The following is a 27614-nucleotide window of genomic DNA, read 5'->3' as shown; positions in this document are numbered from 1 at the left end:
GAGATGGACGTGTGGATGTTGGGATGGATGGATGGATGGATGGATGGATGGATGGATGGATGGATGGATTATGGGCAGATGGACACATGAATGGATACACAGATTGGTGGAGGTTGGAACACATTGATAAGAAGCAGAGGGAGAATGGACAGGCTGGTGGGATGCCGACGGGCTCTGTTAAGGACTGGCTGGCAGATTGCAAGCCCCGATGGAAGTGCTTATGGAAAATAGGAGATGGGGGGCTGGAGGCCAGGGGGCTGCTTGAAGAAAGAGCCAGAGAGATGGATGTGTGTTGGGGCAACTGATTGGTTTGGTGGGTGGGTGGCTGATGATCTCGATGGATGGAAAGCTGGATGGATGGCCAGACGGATGGATTGCTGGATGTTCATGCCCTGCGTTGTGTCGTCTCTGTTGCAGCTCCAGCAGAGCCAGAGGAGGAACCACCATCCCCGCCCCACCTGGGCGAGCTCACGGCCCCTCCCAGGTCACCCCCGACTCGTCCAGCTGCAGTGGAGCGTCCCCGAGGGCACCTTTGACTCCTTCACGGGGCCGTACAAGGACGCCCAAGGGCAGCCCAGGTGCTGCCCGTGGACGGTGGTTCCCCGCACGGGACCGTCCCTGGGCTTTCCCCGTCCCGCCGCTACAAGTTCAACCTGTACGGGTGTGGGGTCGGGGAAACGCCTGGGCCCCATCTCCCACCGACGCTGTCACAGGTGAGGGGGCTTGGGCTCCATCCGTGTTCCCTGCTGGTTCCAGTTTGCAGTGTGGCAGGAGCTGGGGCAACGGGGACATGTCTTGGGTTGCTGACTGTTGGCCGGATGTAGGGATGAGCACAGGGAAGAGATGGACGATGGGTGAGTGGATGGCCGGATGGACGGAGGGGGTGGAAGGATGGATGATGGATGGATGGAAGGATGGAGGATGAGATGGATGAAGGATGGGTGGACAGGCAGGTGGGAGAATGATGAGTCTGCTGGTTGGGTGACTGGTTTTGTGAATGGATGGAAAGAACGGCGGTTGTATGTGAATAGATGGAAAGAAGGATGGTTGGACGTGGGCTGGCTTGTTGAATAACTGAATGGTTGGGTGGATTTAGGGTTGGATGGTGGGATGTATTCTTGGCCCAATGTGTAGAAGTGTTGGATTGGAAGCTGAGTGGTTGGATGGATGTTTGGAAGTATGGATTCACAGAAGATTAAATGAATGGATGAAAGCTTGAGTGGAGAGATAGATCACAGAATCACAGAATGTCTGGGATTGGAAGGGACCCTCAAAGGATCATCTTGTCCAATCCCCATGCTGGAGCAGGACCACCTAGATCAGATCACACAAGAACGCGTCCAGGTGGGTTTTGAAACATCTCCAGAGAAGGAGACTCCACAGCCTCTCTGGGCAGCCTGTTCCAGTGTTTTGTACCCTTACTGGGAAGAAGTTCTTCCTCATGTTTAAGCGGAAACCTCCTATGTTCCAGCTTATATCCATTTCCCCTTGTCCTGTCATTGGATGCCACTGAAGAAGAGCCTGGCTCCGTCCTCATGGCAGTCGCCCTTTCCATATTTCTAAACATGAATGAGGTCCCCCCTCAGTCTCCTCTTCTCCAAGCTAAAGAGACCCATCTCCCCTCAGCCTTTCCTCATCAGGGAGATGCTCCACTCCCTTCATCATCGTCGTGGCCCTGCGCTGGACTCTCTCCAGCAGTTCGTTGTCCTTCTTGAGCTGAGGGGCCTAGAACTGACACAATATTCCAGATCCGGCCTCGCCGGGGCAGAGTAGATGGGGAGGAGAACCTCTCTCGACCTACTCACCACACCCCTTCTAGTACACCCCAGGATGCCATTGGCCTTCTTGGCCACCAGGGCACATTGCTGGCTCGTGGCCATCCTGCTGTTCCACCAGCACCCCCAGGTCCCTTTCCCCTGTGCTGCTCCCCAGCAGTTCAGTCCCCAACTCGTACTGGTACATGGGGTTGTTCTCACCCAGATGCAAGACTCTACACTTGCCCTGTTGTATTGCATTAAACTTCTCCCCGCCCAACTCTCCAGCCTGCCCAGGTCTCTCTGAATGGCAGCACAGCCCTCAGGTGCGTCAGCCACTCCTACCAGTTCAGTGCCATCAGCAAACTTGCTGACCATGCACTCTATTCCCTCATCCAAGTCATCGATGAATCATAGAATCATAGAATGGTTAGGGCTGGAAGGGACCTTCAAGGTCATCTAGTCAACCCCCTGCAAGGAACAGGGATATCTCCAACTAGATCAGGTTGCTCAGGGCCTCATCCAACCTGGCCTTGAACATCTCCAGGGATGGAGCAATGAATATGTTGAACAATACTGGTCCCAGTACCAACCTTGAGGGACCTCCACTGGATACAGGCCTCCCAACTGGACCTCTGTCCCATTGACACGACTCTCTGGCTTCTATCCTTCAGCCAGTTCACAATCCACCTCACTACCCGATCATCCAGACCACACTTCCCAGTTTAGCTGTGAGGATGCCGTGGGAGACTGTGTCAAATGCATGAAGGGATGGAGAGGTCCAGGAGATGGAAGTGTGGATGTTGATATAGATGAATGGATGGATGGATGGATGGATGGATGGATGGATGGATGGATGGATGTTTGAACAGATGCAGGAGTGAATGGATGTCTGCTACAGACCACCTGACCAGGAGGACTGGGTGGATGAGGCCCTCTACAGACAGATAAGAGCTGCCTCACGTTCACGAGCCCTGGTCCTCATGGGGGACTTCAACCACCCCGATATCTGTTGGAAGGACACACAGCAAGGCATAGGCAATCCAGGAGGTTCCTAGAATTCATGGATGAGAAATTCCTTCTCCAAGTGGTAGAGGAACCAAGGAGGAGAGGTGCTTTGCTGGACCTTGTTCTCACCAACAAAGATGGCCTGGTGAGGAACGTGACACTCAAGGACAGCCTTGGCTGCAGTGACCATGAAATGGTGGAATTCAAGATACTTAGAGAAGCAAGGAGGGTGCACAGCAGGCTCGCTACCTGGATTTCAGGAGAGCAGACTTTGGCCTCTTCAGGGATCTCCTCGCTAGAGTACAGTGGGATGAGGCCCTGCAGGGAAGAGGGGCCCAAGAAAGCTGGTTGATATTCAAGGATCACCTCCTCCAAGCTCAGGAGCGGTGCATCCCAACAGAGAGAAAGTCAGGTAGGAACACCAGGAGGCCCGCATGGATGAACAAGGAGCTCCTGGACCCAACTCGGACATGAAATGAAGGCCTCCAGAGGGTGGAAGCAAGGACAGGTAGTCTGGGAAGAATACAGAGTGATTGTCCAAGCAACCAGAGATCAGGTTAGGAAAGCCAAAGCCCTGATAGAGCTAAATCTGGCCAGGGACATCAAGGGCAACAAGAAAAACTTCAATAGATATGTCAGTGATAAAAAGAGATCTAGGGAAGATGTAGACCCTCTCCGGAGGGAAACGGGGGACCTGGCCACCCAGGATATGGAGAAGGCTGAGGTTCTCAACGACTTCTTTGCCTCAGTCTTCACTGGCAAGAGCTCCAGCGGCACAGCCCGAGTCGCAGAAGACAAAGGCAGGGACTGGGAGAATGAAGAACCGCCCACTGTAGGAGAAGATCAGGTTGGAGACAATCTAAAGAACCTGAAGGTGGACAAGTCCATGGGACCTGATGAGGTGCATCTGCGGGTCCTGAGGGAACTGGCAGATGAAGTTGCTAAGCCACTGTCCATCATATTTCAGAAGTCGTGGCAATCTGGTGAAGTTCCCACTGACTCGAAAAGGGGGAAACACAGCCCCCATCTTTAAAAAGGGGAAAAACGACCCAGGGAACGACAGGCAGTCAGTCTCACCTCTGGGCCGGCCAAGATCATGGAGCAGATCCTCCTGGCGACTATGCGAAGGCACATGGAAAATAAGGAGGTGATTGGTGACAGCCAACATGGCTTCACCAAGGGCAAATCCTGCCTGACTAATTTGGTGGCCTTCTATGATGAGGTCACAGCATTGATGGATCGGGGAAGAGCAACTGACATCGTCTGCCTGGACTTGTCCAAAGCATTTGACACTGTCCCACACGACATCCTTGTCTCTAAACTGGAAAGACGTGGTCTTGATGGATGGACCCACTGGGTGGATAAGGAATTGGCTGGATGGTCACACTCAAAGAGTTGTGGTCAACGGTTCAATGTCCAAGTGGAGGCCGGGTGACGAGTGGTGTTCCTCAGGGGTCAGTACTGGGACCAGTGCTATTTAACATCTTTGTTGGAGACATGGACAGTGGGATCGAGTGGCACCCTCAGCAAGTTTGCAGATGACACCAAGCTGGGTGGTGTGGTGGACACGCTGGAGGGAAGGGATGCCATCCAGAGGGACCCTTGACAGGCTGGAGAGGTGGGCCTGTGTGAATCTCATGAAGTTCAACAAGGCCAAGCGCAAGGTCCTGCACGTGGGTCGGGGCAATCCCAAGCACAAGGACAGGCTGGGCAGAGAATGGATGGAGAGCAGCCCTGAGGAGAAGGACTTGGGAGTGCTGGTGGGTGAGAAGCCTCAACATGAGCCGGCACCGTGCGCTGGCAGCCCAAGGAAAGCCACCTGTGCCCTGGGCTGCACCCAGAGCAGCGTGGGCAGCAGGGCGAGGGGGGGGATTCTGCCCCTCTGCTCTGCTCTCCTGAGACCCCCTGCAGTGCTGCATTCAGCTCTGGGGGCCCCAACATCAGAAGGAAATGGAGCTGTGGAGCAAGTCCAGAGGAGGCCACGGTGATGACCGAGGGCTGGAGCACCTCTGCTATGGAGACGGGCTGAGAGAGTTGGGGCTGTTCAGCCTGGAGAGGAGAAGGCTCCAGGGAGACCTTCCAGCACCTCCCAGTGCCTAAAGGGGCTACAAGAAAAGCTGGAGAGGGGCTTTGGGCACAGGTGTGGAGTGATGGGACACGGGGTGATGGCTTTGAACTGGGAGAGGGGAGATTTGGATTGGATGGGAGGAAGATATTCTTCATCATGAGGGTGCTGAGGCACTGGCACAGGTTACCCAGAGAAGCTGCGGCTGCCCCATCCCTGGAAGTGTTCAAGGCCAGGTTGGATGAGGCTTTGGGCAACCTGGTGTAGTGGAGGGTGTCCCTGCCCATGGCGGGGGGTTGGAACTGGATGCTCTTTGAGGTCCCTTCCAACCCAAACCATTCTGTGACTTTGTGATTCTATGGAATGATGGGTTCTTGAAAGAGTTTTGCTTTCTGGGTGAAATTTGGTTTTACAGATAGAGCAAAGTTTGAGCAGGTACATAATTATTGTCCTGAGAAGGTGGATGGATGGATGGATGGATGGATGGATGGATGGATGGATGAGTCTGATTCAGGGACTGAAATGTGGTTGTGATGGTTGGATGGACACATGGTTAGATGGCAGCACGGAAGGGTGTATGGATGGAGGGACCACTGGGAGAATTTGTTACAAGTCTGTTTGGTCAGCGGAGTGAGGGGCTGGATGGTTCAATGGAGGAACAGATCCAAGGACTGACTTGTGGAGAAGATAGCATGGGAAGGAATTTGATGACAATAGAGAAGGAAGGATTTTTTTTTTGATGGAATGGTGAGATGGATGTTTGGATGGTTTAATGGCTGGATGGATGATTAGGTGGGAGTGTGGCTGGAGTGTGGACTGGATGGTTGGTTGAATGGGTGGATACTTACATGGGAGGAAGGAAGGATGGATGGATGGATGGATGGAGGATGGATGGATGGATGGATGGATGGATGGAAGAATGAACGGATGGATGATAACTGATTGCATGATGGATAGAGGGAGCATTGAATGAAAAAATGTTTGGTTCCTTGGCTGGATGGATGGATGGACACTTAGACAAACACATGGATGTTCATGCCCTGCATTGTGTTCTCTCTGTTGCAGCTCCAGCCGAGCCAGAGGAGGAACCACCATCCCCGCACCGCCTGGGCGAGCTCACGGCCCTCCCAGGTCACCCCCGACTCCGTCCAGCTGCAGTGGAGCGTCCCGAGGGGCACCTTGACTCCTTCACGGTTGCAGTACAGGGATGCCCAAGGGCAGCCCAAGGTGCTGCCCGTGGACGGTGGTTCCCGCACGGTGACGTCATGGGCTGTCCCCGTTCCCGCCGCTACAAGTTCCAACCTGTACGGGGTTGTGGGTCGGAAACGCCTGGGCCCCATCTCCACCGACGCTGTCACAGTGTGAGGGGGCTGGTGGGCCATTTCTGTGCCTCTTTGGGCTCCGTATTTAGAGCCAGGCGGGAGCTGGGGCAGGGCCTGCGGTGATGCCTTGGGCCCTGGCGCGGAATGGGAGTGGCTGTTGGGGCTGCCTGGGGATGGCTGGAGGTTTGGGTACATGGGCGGTTGGAGGGATGGAGGCCTGGTTGGATGGATGGTTGGATGGATGGTTGGATGGATGGATGGTTGGTGGTTGGATGGATGGATGGATGGATGGATGGTTGGATGGATGGATGGATGGATGGATGTTGGATGGCATGGTGGATGGATGGATGGTTGGTGGATGGGTGGATGGATGGATGGATGGATGGATGAATAACTGAATGGTTGAGTGCATTTAGGGTTGGGTGGATTCTTGGCCCAATGTGTAGAGGTGTGGATTGGAAGCTGAGTGGTTGGATGGATGTTTGGAAGCATGGATTCACAGAAGATGAAATGGATGGATGGATGAATGCTTGGGTTGGAGAGATAGATGAAGGGATGGAGAGGTCAGGAGATGGACGTGTGGATGTTGGGATGGATGGATGGATGGATGGATGGATGGATGGATGGATGGATGGATGGATTTATGGGCAGATGGACACATGAATGGATACACAGATTGGTGGAGGTTGGAACACATTGATAAGAAGCAGAGGGAGAACTGGACAGGCTGGTGGGATGCCGACGGGCTCTGTTAAGGACTGGCTGGCAGATTGCAAGCCCCGATGGAAGTTGCTTATGGAAAATAGGAGATGGGGGGCTGGAGGCCTGGGTGGCTGCTTGAAGAAAGAGCCAGAGAGATGGATGTGTGTTGGGGCAACTGATTGGTTGGTGGGTGGGTGGCTGATGATCTCGATGGATGGAAAGCTGGATGGATGGCCAGACGGATGGATTGCTGGATGTTCATGCCCTGCGTTGTGTCGTCTCTGTTGCAGCTCCAGCAGAGCCAGAGGATGGAACCACCATCCCCGCCCCACCTGGGCGAGCTCACGGCCTCCCAGGTCACCCCCGACTCCGTCCAGCTGCAGTGGAGCGTCCCCGAGGGCACCTTTGACTCCTTCACGGTGCAGTACAAGGACGCCCAAGGGCAGCCCCAGGTGCTGCCCGTGGACGGTGGTTCCCGCACGGTGACCGTCCCTGGGCTGTCCCCGTCCCGCCGCTACAAGTTCAACCTGTACGGGGTGTGGGGTCGGAAACGCCTGGGCCCCATCTCCACCGACGCTGTCACAGGTGAGGGGGCTTTGGGCTCCATCCGTGTTCCCTGCTGGTTCCAGTTTGCAGTGTGGCAGGAGCTGGGGCAACGGGGACATGTCTTGGGTTGCTGACTGTTGGCCGGATGTAGGGATGAGCACAGGGAAGAGATGGATCGATGGGTGAGTGGATGGACGGATGGACGGAATGGAGGGGTGGAAGGATGGATGGATGGATGGATGGAAGGATGGAGGGATGGATGGAAGGATGGTGTGGACAGGCAGGTGGTGGAATGAATGTGAGTCTGCTGGTTGGGTGACTGGTTTTGTGAATGGATGGAAAGAACGGCGGTTGTATGCTGAATAGATGGAAAGAGGATGGTTGGACGTGTGGCTGGCTTGTTGAATAACTGAATGGTTGGGTGGATTTAGGTTGGATGGTGGGATGTATTCTTGGCCAATGTGTAGAAGGTGTTGGATTGGAAGCTGAGTGGTTGGATGGATGTTTGGAAGTATGGATTCACAGAAGATTAAATGAATGGATGAAAGCTTGAGTGGAGAGATAGATCACAGAATCACAGAATGTCTGGGATTGGAAGGGACCTCAAAGGATCATCTTGTCCAATCCCCATGCTGGAGCAGGACCACCTAGATCAGATCACACAAGAACGCGTCCAGGTGGGTTTTGAACATCTCCAGAGAAGGAGACTCCACAGCCTCTCTGGGCAGCCCTGTTCCAGTGTTTGTTACCCTTACTGGGAAGAAGTCTTCCTCATGTTTAAGCGGAACCTCCTATGTTCCAGCTTATATCCATTTCCCCTTGTCCTGTCATTGGATGCCACTGAGAAGAGCCTGGCTCCGTCCTCATGGCAGTCGCCCTTTCAATATTTCTAAACATGAATGAGGTCCCCCCCTCAGTCTCCTCTTCTCCAAGCTAAAGAGACCCATCTCCCTCAGCCTTTCCTCATCAGGGAGATGCTCCACTCCCTTCATCATCGTCGTGGCCCTGCGCTGGACTCTCTCCAGCAGTTCGTTGTCCTTCTTGAGCTGAGGGGCCTAGAACTGGACACAATATTCCAGATCCGGCCTCGCCGGGGCAGAGTAGATGGGGAGGAGAACCTCTCTCGACCTACTCACCACACCCCTTCTAGTACACCCCAGGATGCCATTGGCCTTCTTGGCCACCAGGGCACATTGCTGGCTCGTGGCCATCCTGCTGTCCACCAGCACCCCCAGGTCCCTTTCCCCTGTGCTGCTCCCCAGCAGTTCAGTCCCCCAACTCGTACTGGTACATGGGGTTGTTCTCACCCAGATGCAAGACTCTACACTTGCCCTTGTTGTATTGCATTAAACTTCTCCCCGCCCAACTTTCCAGCCTGCCCAGGTCTCTCTGAATGGCAGCACAGCCCTCAGGTGCGTCAGCCACTCCTCCCAGTTCAGTGCCATCAGCAAACTTGCTGACCATGCACTCTATTCCCTCATCCAAGTCATCGATGAATCATAGAATCATAGAATGGTTAGGGCTGGAAGGGACCTTCAAAGGTCATCTAGTCCAACCCCCCTGCAAGGAACAGGGATATCTCCAACTAGATCAGGTTGCTCAGGGCCTCATCCAACCTGGCCTTGAACATCTCCAGGGATGGAGCAATGAATATGTTGAACAATATGGTCCCAGTACCAACCCTTGAGGGACTCCACTGGATACAGGCCTCCAACTGGACTCTGTCCCATTGACCACGACTCTCTGGCTTCTATCCTTCAGCCAGTTCACAATCCACCTCACTACCCGATCATCCAGACCACACTTCCCAGTTTAGCTGTGAGGATGCCGTGGGAGACTGTGTCAAATGCATGAAGGGATGGAGAGGTCCAGGAGATGGAAGTGTGGATGTTGATATAGATGAATGGATGGATGGATGGATGGATGGGATGGATGGATGGATGGATGGTTTGAACAGATGCAGGAGTGAATGGATGTCTGCTACAGACCACCTGACCAGGAGGACTGGGTGGATGAGGCCCTCTACAGACAGATAAGAGCTGCCTCACGTTCACGAGCCCTGGTCCTCATGGGGGACTTCAACCACCCCGATATCTGTTGGAAGGACAACACAGCAAGGCATAGGCAATCCAGGAGGTTCCTAGAATTCATGGATGAGAAATTCCTTCTCCAAGTGGTAGAGGAACCAAGGAGGAGAGGTGCTTTGCTGGACCTTGTTCTCACCAACAAAGATGGCTGGTGAGGAACGTGACACTCAAGGACAGCCTTGGCTGCAGTGACCATGAAATGGTGGAATTCAAGATACTTAGAGAAGCAAGGAGGGTGCACAGCAGGCTCACTACCTGGATTTCAGGAGAGCAGACTTTGGCCTCTTCAGGGATCTCCTCGCTAGAGTACAGTGGGATGAGGCCCTGCAGGGAAGAGGGGCCCAAGAAAGCTGGTTGATATTCAAGGATCACCTCCTCCAAGCTCAGGAGCGGTGCATCCAACAGAGAGAACGTCAGGTAGGGAACACCAGGAGGCCCGCATGGATGAACAAGGAGCTCCTGGACCAACTCGGACACGAAATGAAGGCCTCCAGAGGGTGGAAGCAAGGACAGGTAGTCTGGGAAGAATACAGAGTGATTGTCCAAGCAACCAGAGATCAGGTTAGGAAAGCCAAAGCCCTGATAGAGCTAAATCTGGCCAGGGACATCAAGGGCAACAAGGAAAAACTTCAATAGATATGTCAGTGATAAAAGAGATCTAGGGAAGATGTAGACCCTCTCCGGAGGGAAACGGGGGACCTGGCCACCAGGATATGGAGAAGGCTGAGGTTCTCAACGACTTCTTTGCCTCAGTCTTCACTGGCAAGAGCTCCAGCGGCACAGCCCCGAGTCGCAGAAGACAAAGGCAGGGACTGGGAGAATGAAGAACCGCCCACTGTAGGAGAAGATCAGGTTGGAGACCATCTAAAGAACCTGAAGGTGGACAAGTCCATGGGACCTGATGAGGTGCATCTGCGGGTCCTGAGGGAACTGGCAGATGAAGTTGCTAAGCCACTGTCCATCATATTTCAGAAGTCGTGGCAATCTGGTGAAGTTCCCACTGACTGGGAAAAGGGGGAAACATAGCCCCCATCTTTAAAAAGGGGAAAAAACGACCCAGGGAACGACCAGGCCAGTCAGTCTCACCTCTGGGCCGGCCAAGATCATGGAGCAGATCCTCTGGCGACTATGCGAAGGCACATGGAAAATAAGGAGGTGATTGGTGACAGCCAACATGGCTTCACCAAGGGCAATCCTGCCTGACTAATTTGGTGGCCTTCTATGATGAGGTCACAGCATGATGGATCGGGGGAAGAGCAACTGACATCGTCTGCCTGGACTTGTCCAAGCATTTGACACTGTCCCACACGACATCCTTGTCTCTAAACTGGAAAGACGTGGTCTTGATGGCTGGACCACTGGGTGGATAAGGAATTGGCTGGAATGGTCACACTCAAAGAGTTGTGGTCAACGGTTCAATGTCCAAGTGGAGGCCGGTGACGATGGTGTTCCTCAGGGGTCAGTACTGGGACCAGTGCTATTTAACATCTTTGTTGGAGACATGGACAGTGGGATCGAGTGCACCCTCAGCAAGTTTTGCAGATGACACCAAGCTGGGTGGTGTGGTGGACACGCTGGAGGGAAGGGATGCCATCCAGAGGGACCTTGACAGGCTGGAGAGGTGGGCCTGTGTGAATCTCATGACGTTCAACAAGGCCAAGCGCAAGGTCCTGCACGTGGGTCGGGGCAATCCCAAGCACAAGGACAGGCTGGGCAGAGAATGGATGGAGAGCAGCCCTGAGGAGAAGGACTCTGGGAAGTGCTGGTGGGTGAGAAGCTCACCATGAGCCGGCACCGTGCGCTGGCAGCCCAGAAAGCCACCTGTGCCCTGGGCTGCACACAGAGCAGCGTGGGCAGCAGGGCGAGGGGGGGGATTCTGCCCCTCTGCTCTGCTCTCCTGAGACACCCCTGCCAGTGCTGCATTCAGCCTCTGGGGGCCCCAACATCAGAAGGACATGGAGCTGCTGGAGCAAGTCCAGAGGAGGCCACGGTGATGACCCGAGGGCTGGAGCACCTATGCTATGGAGACGGGCTGAGGAGAGTTGGGGCTGTTCAGCCTGGAGAGGAGAAGGCTCCAGGGAGACCTTCCAGCACCTCCCAGTGCCTAAAGGGGCTACAAGAAAGCTGGAGAGGGGCTTTGGGCACAGGTGTGGGAGTGATGGGACACGGGGGTGATGGCTTTGAACTGGGAGAGGGGGAGATTTGGATTGGATGGGAGGAAGATATTCTCATCATGAGGGGTGCTGAGGCAACTGGCACAGGTTACCCAGAGAAGCTGCGGCTGCCCCATCCCCTGGAAGTGTTCAAGGCCAAGGTTGGATGAGGCTTTGGGCAACCTGGTGTAGTGGAGGGTGTCCCTGCCCATGGCGGGGGGTTGGAACTGGATGCTCTTTGAGGTCCCTTCCAACCAAACCATTCTGTGACTTTGTGATCTATGGAATGATGGGTTCTTGAAAGAGTTTTGCTTTCTGGGTGAAATTTGGTTTTACAGATAGAGCAAAGTTTGAGCAGGTACATAATATTGTCCTGAGAAGGTGGATGGATGGATGGATGATGATGGATGGATGGATGGATGGATGAGTCTGATTCAGGGACTGAAATGTGGTTGTGATGGTTGGATGGACACATGGTTAGATGGCCAGCACGGAAGGGTGTATGGAATGGAGGGACACTGGGAGAATTTGTTACAAGTCTGTTTGGTCAGCGGAGTGAGGGGCTGGATGGTTCAATGGAGGAAGATCCAAGGACTGACTTGTGGAGAAGATAGCATGGGAAGGAATTTGATGACAATAGAGAAGGAAGGATTTTTTTTTGATGGAATGGTGAGATGGATGTTTGGATGGTTTAATGGCTGGATGGATGATTAGGTGGGAGTGTGGCTGGAGTGTGGACTGGATGGTTGGTTGAATGGGTGGATACTTACATGGGAAGGAAGGATGGATGGATGATGGATGGATGGATGGTGGATGGATGGATGGATGGAAGAATGAACGGATGGATGATAACTGATTGCATGATGGATAGAGGGAGCATTGAATGAAAAAATGTTTGGTTCCTTGGCTGGCTGGATGGATGGACACTTAGACAAACACATGGATGTTCATGCCCTGCATTGTGTTCTCTCTGTTGCAGCTCCAGCCGAGCCAGAGGAGGAACCACCATCCCGCCCCGCCTGGGCGAGCTCACGGCCTCCCAGGTCACCCCCGACTCCGTCCAGCTGCAGTGGAGCGTCCCCGAGGGCACCTTTGACTCCTTCACGGTGCAGTACAGGGATGCCCAAGGGCAGCCCCAGGTGCTGCCCGTGGACGGTGGTTCCCGCACGGTGACCGTCCCTGGGCTGTCCCCGTCCCGCCGCTACAAGTTCAACCTGTACGGGGTGTGGGGTCGGAAACGCCTGGGCCCCATCTCCACCGACGCTGTCACAGGTGAGGGGGCTGTGGGCCATTTCTGTGTCCTCTTTGGGCTCCGTATTTAGAGCCAGGCGGGAGCTGGGGCAGGGCCTGCGGTGATGCCTTGGGCCTGGTGCGGAATGGGAGTGGCTGTTGGGGGCTGCCTGGGGGATGGCTGGAGGTTTGGGTACATGGGCGGTTGGAGGGATGGAGGCATGGTTGGATGGTTGGATGGATGGTGGATGGATGGATGGTTGGTTGATGGATGGATGGATGGATTGATGGATGGATGGTTGGATGGTGGATGGATGGATGGATGGATGGATGGATGATGGATGGATGGATGGTGGATGGATGGTTGGATGGATGGATGGTTGGAGGATGGTGGGTGATGATGGATTGATGGGATGAATAACTGAATGGTTGAGTGCATTTAGGGTTGGGTGGATTCTTGGCCCAATGTGTAGAAGGTGTTGGATTGGAAGCTGAGTGGTTGGATGGATGTTTGGAAGCATGGATTCACAGAAGATGAAATGGATGGATGGATGAATGCTTGGGTGGAGAGATAGATGAAGGGATGGAGAGGTCCAGGAGATGGACGTGTGGATGTTGGGATGGATGGGATGGGATGGATGGATGGATGGATGGATGGATGGATGGATTTATGGGCAGATGGACACATGAATGGATACACAGATTGGTGGAGGTTGGAACACATTGATAAGAAGCAGAGGGAGAACTGGACAGGCTGGTGGGATGCCGACGGGCTCTGTTAAGGACTGGCTGGCAGATTGCAAGCCCCGATGGAAGTTGCTTATGGAAAATAGGAGATGGGGGGCTGGAGGCCTGGGTGGCTGCTTGAAGAAGAGCCAGAGAGATGGATGTGTGTTGGGGCAACTGATTGGTTTGGTGGGTAGGTGGCTGATGATCTCGATGGATGGAAAGCTGGATGGATGGCCAGACGGATGGATTGCTGGATGTTCATGCCCTGCGTTGTGTCGTCTCTGTTGCAGCTCCAGCCGAGCCAGAGGAGGAACCACCATCCCCGCCCCACCTGGGCGAGCTCACGGCCTCCCAGGTCACCCCCGACTCCGTCCAGCTGCAGTGGAGCGTCCCCGAGGGCACCTTTGACTCCTTCACGGTGCAGTACAGGGATGCCCAAGGGCAGCCCCAGGTGCTGCCTGTGGACGGTGGTTCCCGCACGGTGACCATCCCTGGGCTGTCCCCGTCCCACCGCTACAAGTTCAACCTGTACGGGGTGGGGTCGGAAACGCCTGGGCCCCATCTCCACCGACGCTGTCACAGGTGAGGGGGCTGTGGGCCATCGTGCCCTTGCTGGCCCCAGGTTTGGAGTGTGGCAGGAGCTTGGGCAGGGCCCCTGAATATCCTCGGCCCATCTGTGGACTGGGAACTTCTCTCGGGGAGTTGTGACTGGAGGCTGGATGGAGGGCTGGGATCAGGCAGGGCTGAAGGCGGTGAGGGAAGTGGAGATTGAGGGCAGGCTGGAGGGGGGGGTGATTGGGGTATGGGTGGTTGGATGAGTGTGTCACTTGTAGGGTGAGGAGATGGGTGGCTGGCTGGCTGCCTGGCTGGCTGGCTGGATGGATGGATGATGGATGATGGATGGATGGATGATGGTGGGTGGCTGGTTAGTAAGTTGAGTGGACAGATAGATGATTGAACGGATGGTTACCAAGACAGATGGTGGGTTGATGGTAGGATGAGTGTTAGGATGGTTGGGTGCAGGAATGGATTCAGGGACTGACTGATGGAATAGTGCAGGGAAAAGTGGGTGATTGGATGGATGGAAACATGGATTGTTGGATGGATCGATGAAAGGAGAGGAGGCTGCATGGAAAGATAGACAAAGGGATTGGTGGGTAGATAAAAGGAACGATGAAGACATGGAGGAAAGAAGGAATGACGACCTGCTTCACCAAAACCCTGCTTTAATGAGCAGGTGAATGCACGTGTGGATGGTTGGAAGGCTGATGGGTAGAAGAGTATTAAGGACGGATGGCAGGAGAGGTGGTGGATGCTTGGGGGAACTGCTCACTGTGGTGATGATTCGTTGAGGGTATGGATGGAAGGATAGACAGAGAGTTGGGTAGTGAAATAAATGGATGATGGATGATGGATGGATGGATGGATGGATGGATGGATGGATGGATGGATGATGGATGGATGGATGATGGATGGATGATGGATGGATGGATGGATGGAGGATGGATGGATGATGGATGGATGATGAGTGAATATGTGGATGTCATCATGCGTTGTGCCCTCTCTTTGTAGCTGCAGCCGAACCAGTTGAGGAACCACCATCCCCGCCCGCCTGGGCGAGCTCACGGCCTCCCAGGTCACCCCCGACTCCGTCCAGCTGCAGTGGAGCGTCCCCGAGGGCACCTTTGACTCCTTCACGGTGCAGTACAAGGACGCCCAAGGGCAGCCCCAGGTGCTGCCCGTGGACGGTGGTTCCGCACGGTGACCGTCCCTGGGCTGTCCCCGTCGCCGCTACAAGTTCAACCTGTACGGGGTGTGGGGTCGGAATCGCCTGGGCCCCATCTCCACCGACGCTGTCACAGGTGGGGGCTGTGGGCTCCATCCATGTTCCCTGCTGGTTCCAGTTTGCAGCGTGGCAGGAGCTGGGGCAACGGGGACATGTCTTGGGAGATGACTGTTGGCCGGATGTAGTGATGGTGCAGGGAAGAGATGGATCGATGGATGAGTGGATGGACAGATGAATGGATGGATGGAAGGATGGAAGGATCGATGGAAGGATGGGTGGACAGGCAGGTGGAGGGATGAATGTGGTCTGCTGGTTGGGTGACTGGTTTTGTGAATGGATGGAAAGAACGGCGGTTGTATGCTGAATAGATGGAAAGAAGGATGGTTGGACGTGTGTCTGGCTGGCTGAATAACTGAATGGTTGGGTGGATTTAGGGTTGGATGGTGGGATGGATTCTTGGCCCAATGTGTAGGAGGTGTTGGATTGGAAGCTGAGTGGTTGGATGGATGTTTGGAAGCATGCGACTATGCTAAGGCACATAGAAAATAAGGTGATTGGTGACAGCCAACATGGCTTCACTGAGGGCAAATCCTGCCTGACTAATTTGGTGACCTTCTATGATGAGGTCACAGCATTGATGGATCGGGGAAGAGCAACTGACATCGTCTGCCTGGACTTGTCCAAAGCATTTGACACTGTCCCACACGACATCCTTGTCTCTAAATTGGAAAGACGTGGTTTTGATGGATGGACCACTGGGTGGATAAGGAATTGACTGGATGGTCACACTCAAAGAGTTGTGGTCAACGGTTCAATGTCCACGTGGAGGCCAGTGACGAGTGGTGTTCCTCAGGGGTTGGTACTGGGACCAGTGCTATTTAACATCTTTGTTGGAGACATGGACAGTGGGATCAAGTGCACCCTCAGCAAGTTTGCAGATGACACCAAGCTGTGTGTGTTGTGGACATGCTGGAGGGAAGGGATGCCATCCAGAGGGACCTTGACGGCTGGAGAGGTGGGCCTGTGAGAACCTCATGAAGTTCAACAAGGCCAAGTGCAAGGTCCTGCACGTGGGTCGGGCAATCCCAAGCACATGCACAGGCTGGGCGGAGAGATGGATGGAGAGCAGCCCTGAGGAGAAGGACTTGGGAGTGCTGGTGGGTGAGAAGCTCACCATGAGCCGGCACCGTGCGCTGGCAGCCCAGAGAGCCAACCGTGCCCAGGGCTGCACCCAGAGCAGTGTGGGCAGCAGGTCAAGGTGGGGGATTCTGCCCTCTGCTCTGCTCTGTGGACCCATCTGGAATACTGTGTTCAGCTCTGGAGTCCCCAGCACAAGAAGGACATGGAGCTACTGGAGTGAGTCCAGAGGAGGCCACGAAGATGACCGAGGGCTGGAGCACCTCTGCTATGGAGACAGGCTGGGAGAGTTGGGGCTGTTCAGCCTGGAGAAGAGAAGGCTCCGGGGTGATCTTATAGCAGCCTTCCAGTGCCTAAACGGGGCCTACAGGAAAGCTGGAGAGGGACTTCTTACAAGGGCGTGTAGTGACAGGACACAGGGTGATGGCTTTGAACTGAAAGAAGATGGAAGGAAGACATTCCACACATGGAAGACATTCCTTCCACATTAGATGGAAGGAAGACATTCTTCACCATGATGGTGGTGAGGCACTGGGACAGGCTGCCCAGAGAAGCTGTGGCTGCCCCATCCCTGGAAGTGTTCCAGGCCAGACTGGATGGGGCTTTGGGCAACCTGGTGTAGTGGGGGTGTCCCTGCCCATGGCAGGGGGGTTGGAACTGGATGCTCTTTGAGGTCCCTTCCAACCCTAACCACTCTGTGACTCCATGATTACACAATAAATGAACATGCGGCTTGTTGAATGCCTGGAGAACCGGATAGTTGTGGGATGGATGGAGGGTGAATGGCGAATGAAAGGCTGCCTGAATGAACGCACCGATGGACAGCTGGATGGCTGATAGTTTGATGGACGAAAGACAGGTGATTGGATGGATGGATGAGTCTACAGTGAGATAGAAAAAGGATTGACAATGGAGTGATGGACACTTCACAGTCTATGGCCTACATTGTGTCCTCTCTGTTGCAGCACCAGCCGAGCCAGAGGAGGAACCACCATCCCCCCCCCGCCTGGGCGAGCTCACGGCCTCCCAGGTCACCCCGACTCCGTCCAGCTGCAGTGGAGCGTCCCCGAGGGCACCTTTGACTCCTTCACGGTGCAGTACAAGGATGCCCAAGGGCAGCCCCAGGTGCTGCCCGTGGATGGTGGTTCCCACACAGTGACCATCCCTGGGCTGTCCCCGTCCCGCCGCTACAAGTTCAACCTGTACGGGGTGTGGGGTCGGAATCGCCTGGGCCCCATCTCCACCGACGCTGTCACAGGTGAGGGGGCCGTGGGCCATTTCTGTGTCCTCTTTGGGCTCCGTATTTAGAGCCAGGCGGGAGCTGGGGCAGGGCCTGCGGTGATGCCTTGGGCCTGGTGCGGAATGAGAGTGGCTGTTGGGGGCTGCCTGGGGGATGGCTGGGTTTGGGTACATGGGAGGTTGGAGGGATGGAGGTATGGTTGGATGGTTGGTGGATGGATGGATGGTTGGATGGATGGGTGGATGGATGGTCGGATGGATGGTTGGGGTATGGTTGGATGGTTGGATGGATGGATGGATGGATGGTGGTATGGATGGTTGGATGGATGGTTGGAGGTATGGTTGGATGGTTGGGATGGATGGATGATGGTTGGATGGATGGGTGATGGATGGTCGGATGGATGGTGAGTATGGTTGGATGGTTGGATGGATGGATGGATGGATGGATGGATGGTGGTATGGATGGTTGGATGGATGGTTGGAGGTATGGTTGGATGGTTGGATGGATGGATGGATGGATGGATGGTTGGATGGATGGTTGGATGGATGGATGTTTGAACAGATGCAGGAGTGAATGGATGCATGGAAATATGGATGGATTAGTGATTGGATGGATGAACGGTTGGCCAGATGAATGATTAGCTGGGTGAGTGAGTACATTGCTTGATGGCTGTATTGATTGATGGACAGACAGTAGAGTTTGTGGTTGTTGGTTGATTGAATGGCTGGATAGATGGTTGGAGTGAAGTGTGGATTGATGGATTCATGAGTAGAAGGATTGGCCACAAAGATGATGTGAGGGCTGGAGCATCTCTGCTATGGAGACAGGCTGAGAGAGTTGAGGTTGTTCAGCCTGGAGAAGGGAAGGCTCTGGGGAGACCTTCCAGCACCCTCTGAGTGTGGAAACAGACTCCCCAACTTGGAAAGTCGCCCAGTAGGTGTGTTTATTCCAGCGCCGGGTGCACGGGGGTTGCTCCACCACAGACGTGCTGCTTTATCATGAATCTAAGATTTTGGGTGGTGCTTAGTGGGTCGCTGCGATATTCCTGAGCAGCTGTCTTCCATTCCCTTAAATCGTTATCGGAAAATGGTACCTTCATTCTCATTGTCCCACCATCCGGCCCTACTGCTTCCCGGAGGGTGCCTGCAGAATTGGTGCTGTTGGCTGCTCTGCTGCCGCCAGCCGTTTTTTCTTAGTGCGGGAGGATATCGGGCTGTCTGGGGGAGTAGGGGTCTCGTTTGAGCCCTCATTTTGCTCCTGAGACTGGGGGGGAGGCTTGAAAATATCAGTTAGATCTTGTTCTGTTTCCTGGCGGGTTTTACTTATTCTAGCATCTCTGACCAATGCTGCAGGCTGAGCAGCAGCTTTTTAATTTATTTTTGTTCTCCCTCTTGCTTTCTTTTTCTAATGCGAGGACTATAGGATCTCGTGGAGGCGTTAGTCCGCAATCTCTCTGTCATTCAGGTTATTTCGGAGAACAAAGAGCACATCTGCGTATTTAACTTCATCCCACTTTTCTTCCCTTCTTAGGAACAACATTAATTGTAAAAGCGTGTCATAGTTTAGTGTTCCACCCTCGCTGGGCCATTTAGCTTCATTTTCCAGCTTACACAGCAGCCACCATTGGTTACAACATGTGATTAGTTTCGCTGCACTCTCCGTGCCCCCGTGTCCCACTGTATCTTTCCCGGGTGTTAATGTACACCCCAAAGGGCATTTTCATAAGGTTTACTTTTTCCTCCCCCCATGTCACTTACTTTCCCTTTACCCCGTTTCTCCCTTTTACCTGCACCCAAACGTTCTGCCTGATGCTCGTGTGAGCAGTAACACAGTTTCTGAGTTTGTCACCCGCGTCGTCCGTCTCCGGCTGTTGCTCGTGCGGGAGAGCAGAACGGCGGATCAGAACGTCACAGTCGCTCCGCAGCCGGGCTGCGTCCGGCTCGCTCGGGCGCTCGCTGGGTGATCGATCACCCCGTCACCCATGGCAGGGCTGCCCAGCAAACTCATCCAGACACCAAAGGCCTTGTCACATGTGCTGGTGTTCCGTGGTATGAGCTTGGGATGGTGTAAACTTTCCGAAACACACGGTAGCAGATTTCACAACAGACAGCGGTACGTAGAGATTGCAAATCGCCCCCCCCCTGCTTTCTGACACCTCTCACCCTTTTCGGGGTGCAGGGCCAGGTGTGGCTGGAACGAAACGTCCCCTCGTGTTGCTTCCACAAGGCATGGAACGCCGGGAACAACGGAGCGTTTGCACCGCAAATAACAGCCAGTCACCAGCCAGCTACCGACCCTCCCGCAGCGGCCGATGTTCCGTGAGCCACACGGCTGGGAGGCTGCGCCGCTCACCCCCCGTCGGACGCGGTTCGGGCGCCGAGTGAAGCGGCGAAACGGCGCCTCGTCCTTCGGGGAGGTGGCGGCAGCCGCGGAGTTTGCTCCATCTGCTCGCGAGATGGCCAGCGGCCTGCCAGGCCCTGGGTCTTGCTGGCCCAGTCTCCGGATCTGGATTCCAGCTCACCAGTCTCTGGTCCCAGTCTCTGGTTCTGCTGGCACAGATTCCAGCTCACCAGTCTCTGGTCCCAGTCTCTGGCTCTTGCTGGCCCAGATTCCAGCTCACCAGTCTCTGGTCCCAGTCTCTGGTTCTTGCTGGCCCAGATTCCAGCTCACCAGTCTCTGGTCCCAGTCTCTGGTTGCTGGCACAGATTCCAGCTCACCAGTCTCTGGTCCCAGTCTCTGGTTCTTGCTGGCACAGATTCCAGCTCACCAGTCTCTGGTCCCAGTCTCTGGTTCTTGCTGGCACAGATTCCAGCTCACCAGTCTCTGGTCCCAGTCTCTGGTTCTTGCTGGCCCAGATTCCAGCTCACCAGTCTCTGGTTCCAGTCTCTGGTTCTTGCTGGCCCAGAGTCCAGCTCACCAGTCTCTGGTCCCAGTCTCTGGTTCTTGCTGGCACAGATTCCAGCACACCAGTCCCTGGTCCCAGTCTCTGGTTCTTGCTGGCACAGATTCCAGCTCACCAGTCTCTGGTCCCAGTCTCTGGTTCTGGCTGGCACAGATTCCAGCTCACCAGTCTCTGGTCCCAGTCTCTGGTTCTTGCTGGCACAGATTCCAGCTCACCAGTCTCTGGTCCCAGTCTCTGGTTCTTGCTGGCACAGATTCCAGCTCACCAGTCTCTGGTCCCAGTCTCTGGTTCTTGCTGGCACAGATTCCAGCTCACCAGTCCCTGGTCCCAGTCTCTGGTTCTTGCTGGCACAGATTCCAGCTCACCAGTCTCTGGTCCCAGTCTCTGGTTCTTGCTGGCCCAGATTCCAGCTCACCAGTCTCTGGTCCCAGTCTCTGGTTCTTGCTGGCCCAGATTCCAGCTCACCAGTCTCTGGTCCCAGTCTCTGGTTCTTGCTGGCACAGATTCCAGCTCACCAGTCTCTGGTCCCAGTCTCTGGTTCTTGCTGGCACAGATTCCAGCTCACCAGTCTTGGTCCCAGTCTTGGTTCTTGCTGGCCCAGATTCCAGCTCACCAGTCTCTGGTCCCAGTCTCTGGTTCTTGCTGGCACAGATTCCAGCTCACCAGTCTCTGGTCCCAGTCTCTGGTTCTTGCTGGCCCAGATTCCAGCTCACCAGTCTCTGGTTCCAGTCTCTGGTTCTTGCTGGCCCAGATTCCAGCTCACCAGTCCCTGGTCCCAGACTCTGGTTCTTGCTGGCACAGATTCCAGCTCACCAGTCTCTGGTTCCAGTCTCTGGTTCTTGCTGGCCCAGATTCCAGCTCACCAGTCCCTGGTCCCAGACTCTGGTTCTTGCTGGCACAGATTCCAGCTCACCAGTCCCAGCTCACAGTCTCGGTTCTTGCTGGCACAGATTCCAGCTCACCAGTCTCTGATGCTCGAAGGCAGCAAACTCCCCAGGGCCCTCCTTACCGCAGGGCCCCCTGCCCTGCCCGGGACAGCGCTGCACACCAGTTGTCTCCGCGTGCTTTACCAGCAGCCCCACGCAGGACATCTCTGGCCACTCTTACCCGAACATCCTGTGTGTCCGCGGCTCGGGAAGCCCTTGTCTGCCTCTGGGTGATCGGCTGGGAGAGGAGGCTCCTCCAAGGAAAGTTCTCGGGGCGCCGAGGGGCGCCCGCTCCGCAGTCGGTTCCTCAGTCGAGCAGAGGCTCCTGCCCGGCTCGCCAGAACTGGCGTGCGGAACCAGCCTCCCCAACTGGGAAACCTGCCCAGGGGGTGTTTATGGCAGCGCTGGGCGCACGGGGGTCGCTCCGCCACAGACGTGCACCCCCGCCGTGGCAGTTTTCTTGTATTTATCCAGACACACTCACAGCCCCCCCCAAAAGGTCAGTCTGTCCCGGGAGATCATTTCCACAGCCCCGCCTCAGGATCCGCCTCAGGCTCCTCCTCGACACGCCTCCTGGTGGTGGTGGGCAGGGATGTTCAGGATGAAGGCCGGAGGTCTTCCTCACTGTGTGTTTTCACTTCTTCCCTACAATTCCTGGTCTGGCTGAGCTTGCAGAGCCAAACCGTTTCCCAGCCTGGCCTGGCCTGGAGTGGGCACCTGGTTGTTCCCACTTGTCATTGTTTGAAGGCAAATGTTGGTTTTGTCAGTCCTTCTCTCTCCTCTTCAGCTTTTTCTCCCTGCGGGTCACGAGTTACAACCTTGCTGGCGTTTATTTTGTCTCCTACCGGCCTTCTCTTGGGGCAGTTGGGTTTCAGGGCAGGGATCAGTATTTGATAACTTCTGACATTGCCCAGAGCTCTTGCCCAGAGCTCTGTATTTCACAGAGTCTGATGTAGCCTGATGCCTGTTCTTGTACCTGCCCGTAGAAATAACAGCTGATACAGTCGTATGGAGTCTTACACCTACTGCTGTACCTGGCCCCGTATCACTTCCAGTGCCTAAAGGGGCTACAGGAAAGCGGAGAGGGGCTTTTACAAGGGCGTGTAGTGACAGGACACGGGGCAATGGCTTTAAACTGGAAGAGGGGAGATTTAGATTGGGTAGAAGGAAGACATTCTTCCCTCTGAGGTGGTGAGGCACTGGCACAGGGGTGCCCAGAGAAGCTGTGGCTGCCCCATCCTGGCAGTGTTGCCAGGCCAGGCTGGAGGGCTTTGGGCAACCTGGTGTAGTGGGGGGTGTCCCTGCCCATGGCACGGGGTTGGAACTGGATGATCATTGAGGTCCCTTCCAGCCCAAACATTCTGTGACTCTGTGATTCTATGGAATGATGGGTTCTTGAGAGAGTTTTGCTTTCTGGGTGAAAAAGATGATGGATGGTGGATGGATGGACGGATGGACAGATGCAAGGGTTCATGGATGAGTAGCGGGTGGATAGACAGATGGTGATAACTGAAGACATGAAAGATGAAGGGAGCACTGAGTAGAAGACTGTTTGGTCTCTTGATGGATGGACGGATGCAGAGATGTTTACGTCCGGCATTGTCCTCTCTGCATTGCAGCCTCAGAGGAGGAGGAACCACCATCCCCGCCCGCCTGGGCGAGCTCACGGCATCCCAGGTCACCCCCAACTCCGTCCAGCTGCAGTGGAGCGTCCCCGAGGCACCTTTGATCCTTCACGGTGCAGTACAGGGACGCCCAAGGGCAGCCTGAGTCACTGCTCGTGGATGGAGAGTCCCACACGGTGACCGTCCCTGGGCTGTCCCCGTCCCACCGCTACAATTTCTACCTGTACGGGGTGTTGGGGCAGAAGCGTCTGGGCCCCATCTCCACCGACACCATGACAGGTGAGGGCCTGCACAGGATCCGTCCACGTCCCCTTTGGGTGCTGGGTTTGGCGCGGGCCCAGGAGTTGAGGCAGAGCCTGGCTGGTCCCTCGGGCCTGGTGGGAAACGGGAATGTGTCTTGGCGCTGACTGGGGGATGGATGGAGCTATGGAAGCAGGGCTGGTTGGAGGGACAGACTGGTGGAAGAATGTGTGATGGAGGGATGGAGGGATGGCAGCCTGCAAGGTTGAAAGGATTGGGGGATAGTGATGGATGCGTAATCTGTTGGTTGGATGAATGGACATGCAGTTGGGTGAAGGATGGAAGGATGACTGGACACACAATTGATGGAGGGAGGGTGGGATATTTCATGATGGATGGATGAAGGTCCATGGAGGGTGGAGGGACGGTTAGAGCAATGTGTGGTTGGTTGTTGAACAGATGGGGGTTGGGTCGATGTTTATCTCCTGTATCATGTCCCTCTGTTGCAGCTCCAGCTCCGCAAAAGGAGGAACCACCACCCGCCCCGCCTGGGCGAGCTCACGGCCTCCCAGGTCACCCCCGACTCCGTCCAGCTGCAATGGAGCGTCCCCGAGGGCACCTTTGACTCCTTCACGGTGCAGTACAGGGATGCCCAAGGGCAGCCCCAGGTGCTGCCCGTGGACGGTGGTTCCCGCACGGTGACCGTCCCTGGGCTGTCCCCGTCCCGCCGCTACAAGTTCACCTGTACGGGGTGTGGGGTCGGAAACGCCTGGGCCCCATCTCCACCGACGCTGTCACAGGTGAGGGGGCTGGTATCCTCTTTGGGTGGTGGTTTTGGGGTGGCAGCATGAGCTGGGGCAGGGCCTGTCCTGGTCCCTTGGACCTTGTGGGAATCGGGAACATCTCATGGGTGTTAAGAAGGATGTGGATGACAGGACGGGTGTGTGCAAGGTCGGAGGGTTGGGTGGGTAGATGTTTCGTTGATTGATTGAATGTGTGGGTGGACTGAAGGTTGGTTGGACAGACGGCTGGGTGATGGAGGGTTGGGTGGATGATTGGATGGATGGAAGGGGATGGGTGGCTCAGTAGGCTGATGTCAGCATGGGCAGAGCAATGTGTGGGGAGATGGAAGGGCACATGGCCCTGGAGGAGATGCATGCTGGATGGATAGGGGGTGGGTGGATGGGTGGATGGATGAAAGGTTGGTTGGATGGATGGGTGGATGATTGGCTGATTGGACAGGCATGGACAGATGGATGGGTGGAGGGTGGATAGTTGGTTGGAAAGATGGATGGGTGGTTTTTATGGATAGAGGGATGATTGGATGGAGGGACGATTGGCTGATTGGATGATTAGAGAGTTGGATGGATGGTTGAATGGACAGTTGGGTAGATGGGTGGTGGATGGATGTTTGGATTGTTGATGCTGGACAGTTGGATGGTTGATGGTTGGACAGTTGATGGTTGGATGGTTGGTTGGATGATTGAATGGTTGATGGTTGGACGTGTTGGTTGGACAGTTGGATGGTTGATGGTTGATGTTTGGATGGTTGGACAGTTGATGGTTGGACAGTTGATGGTAGGACATTCGTAGCTGGATGGCCAGTGATTGATGGTTGATGTTTGGACAGTTGCTGACTGGACACCTGGATGGTTGGTTGGAGCGATGGTGTGTAGGAGCCCTGGGTGGGGTGTCCCTGGTGGGGAGGGTCCCCTGGGGCTGTGGGTGAGGGGCCCTGGGGTGCTAGGGGGAGTCTGGGGATGGGCAGGTCCATGGGGGTTTCTATGGGGGTGGAGGGGGCTGTGGTGGTCAGATGGGGGAACTGGGATTGTCCATTGGGGAGCAGCTGGTGGGCGGGTCCTTGGGGGACTGGGGGGGACGGGGGTGTCAGCGGCCACACCCCTCCCCTGCACAGGCGCCCCAGGGACCCTCTGGGTGGGGACCGTGTGGCCCCGCAGTGCCCGGCTGCACTGGGCCCCCCCCCACGCCCCCCTGACGGCTACGACCTCGTCTATGGCCCCCCCGGAGGAGCCCAGCAGGTAACAACCCCCCCAGGCACCCCAGAACCCCCCGGGGGACCCCAGTATTCCTGTGGGCCCCGATCCTCCCCCAGGGACCCCCTAGGGACCACACTAGCCCCCTCGGCGACCCCAGTATCCCATGGGTGCACCCAGTATCCCTTGTGAGACCCCCAATAGTCCCTTTAAGGCATCCCAGTGCCCCCCTCGAGACTAAATAAGCCCCTGGGGACCCCAGTGTCACCCAGGGGACCCCAGTAATGCCCCGGAGGACCCCAGTAACATCTGGAGACCCTGATATTCCTTGTGGGACCCCAATACCCCACAGGGACCCCAAAAGCTCTGTGGGGACCCTGATCCCCCCCCAGGGACCCCAGTATCCCTTGGGGACCCCAATAATCACTTGGAGACCCCAGTACCCCCCCTGCACCTCAATACCCTCCCAGGACCCAGGGCCCCCTTGGGGACCCCAACAGCACACTAAGGACCCCCTAAGGCCCAGGGGACCCCAATATGCCCCAGGGACCCCAAGAATGCCCTGGGGGACCCCAATACCCCCCTGTGCTCCCCCAGACGCTGCGGCTGCCCCCCGAGGCAACGTCCCATGAGCTGCGGGCCTGGAGCCGGCCGGGCGCTAGGGGTGAAGCTGTGGGGCCGGGGGGGGACAACCCCCCCACCCCGCTGGAGGTCACCTTTGACACCCGTGAGCCAGACACCTGGGTCCCTGGGTGGGGGGAATCATGGGTGGGGGTCCCTGGCTGCCTGGGTGGGGGGTGCTGGGTCTTTGGTGTGGGGGTCTCCAGATGCCTGGTCCCTGGGTGGGGGGTGGGGGTCATTGGGTGGGGGTCCCTGGACACCTGGGTCCCTAGGGGAGGCGGGGGGGGGCTGGTCATTGAGTGGGGGCACCCGGATGTCTGGGTCCCTGGGTGGGAGGGGTGCTGGGTCTTTGGGTGGGAGGGGGTGCTGGGTCTTTGGGTGGGGGGGCACCTGGACTCCTGGGTCTTTGGGTGGGGGGTCCGTGGGTGGAGGGCACCTGGACGCCTGGGTCCCCCAAAGTCTCCAGGGTGCCTTAGGGACGCCTGGGTGCCCACCCCCCCTCCTCCCCCCCAGCTCCCCTCCCCTACCCGCACCCCGGGATTGCGCCGAGGAGCAGCTGAACGGGCCGGGGCCTTCGCGCCAGACCCTCATCTTCCTCGGGGAGACCCCGCGAGACCCCTGCGCGTCTTCTGCGACATGGAGACCGACGGCGGCGGCTGGCTGGGGGGGGGCTGGGGGCTCCTATAGGGGGCGTTGGGGGGGTTGGGGGAGCAATGGGAGGGCTGGGGGTCTCTATGGGGGCAAACGGGGGGTCTGGGATGTGCGATGGGGCGTCTGGGGGGTCTCTGTGGGCGGAAATGGGGGTCACTATGGGGCGTTGGTGAGTCTGGGGGAGTCTCTGTGGGGGTCAGTGGAGGGTGTTGGGGTCCCCTCTGACACCCCCCCCCCCCCCCCAAAAGGTGTTCCAGCGCCGCCAGGACGGGGGCACTGATTTCTGGCGGGGGTGGGGGGCCTACGCCCGCGGCTTCGGCAACGTCACCGGCGAGTTCTGGCTGGGTGAGCGCCCCGGCGGGGGGGCCGGGGTTCGGGGGGGCCACGGTGTCCGGGGGGGACCAGGGGTTCAGGGGGACGCAGGGGTTTGGGGGGGGACCCAGGAGTCGGGGGCAGATCCAGGAGTCGGGGGCGGATCCAGGAGGGGGGGGGACCCAGGAGTCGGGGGGGGACTCAGGAGTTTGGGGGGGACTTAGGAGTTTAGGGGGGGACCCGGGAGTCTGGGGGGGCACCAGGAGTTTGGGGGGACCCAGGAGTCGGGGGGGGGGCACCCAGGAGTTGGGGAGGGACCCAGGAGTCGGGGGGGGGACACCCAGGAGTCGGGGGGGACACCCAGGAGTCAGGGGGGTCCCCGGTGAGTGGGGCGGGGCCGATGCCGAGTGGGGTGCAGGGAACGAGGCGCTGCACGCGCTGACGGCCGGGACCCCACGGAGCTGCGCGTGGACCTGCGCACCCCCGCGACGCCGCCTTCGCCCGCTATCGCGACTTCGCCGTCGCCGGCCCCGAGGACAACTATCGCCTGCGCCTCGGCGCCTACAGCGGCACGCCGGTACCGG

The 27614-nt window shown here is 56.5% G+C and overlaps 1 protein-coding gene across 1 annotated transcript in view; it reads left to right on the top strand.

Annotated features, from left to right (window-relative positions):
* The window catches only part of LOC147525961 (tenascin-X-like), a 142170-nt gene that overhangs the window by 35794 nt on the left and 78762 nt on the right, over positions 1-27614 (top strand). Inside the window, 23 exon segments of the mRNA XM_086630709.1 lie at positions 6144-6186; positions 7142-7436; positions 12617-12652; positions 12655-12909; positions 13887-14130; positions 14132-14178; positions 15169-15204; positions 15207-15458; positions 17485-17550; positions 17553-17777; positions 23962-23989; positions 23991-24190; positions 24193-24252; positions 25368-25436; positions 25439-25491; positions 26044-26173; positions 26581-26601; positions 26604-26663; positions 26666-26729; positions 26966-27063; positions 27449-27478; positions 27481-27513; positions 27516-27607. Of these exon segments, the coding sequence (XP_086486835.1) occupies positions 6144-6186; positions 7142-7436; positions 12617-12652; positions 12655-12909; positions 13887-14130; positions 14132-14178; positions 15169-15204; positions 15207-15458; positions 17485-17550; positions 17553-17777; positions 23962-23989; positions 23991-24190; positions 24193-24252; positions 25368-25436; positions 25439-25491; positions 26044-26173; positions 26581-26601; positions 26604-26663; positions 26666-26729; positions 26966-27063; positions 27449-27478; positions 27481-27513; positions 27516-27607 (2437 nt within the window).

Source organism: Tauraco erythrolophus, unplaced genomic scaffold, assembly GCF_009769465.1.
Source record: "Tauraco erythrolophus isolate bTauEry1 unplaced genomic scaffold, bTauEry1.pri scaffold_47_arrow_ctg1, whole genome shotgun sequence".
Lineage (NCBI taxonomy): Eukaryota > Metazoa > Chordata > Aves > Musophagiformes > Musophagidae > Tauraco > Tauraco erythrolophus.
The sequence above is the reverse complement of the archived record's forward strand: the minus strand, read 5'-3'. Positions and strand labels throughout refer to the sequence as shown.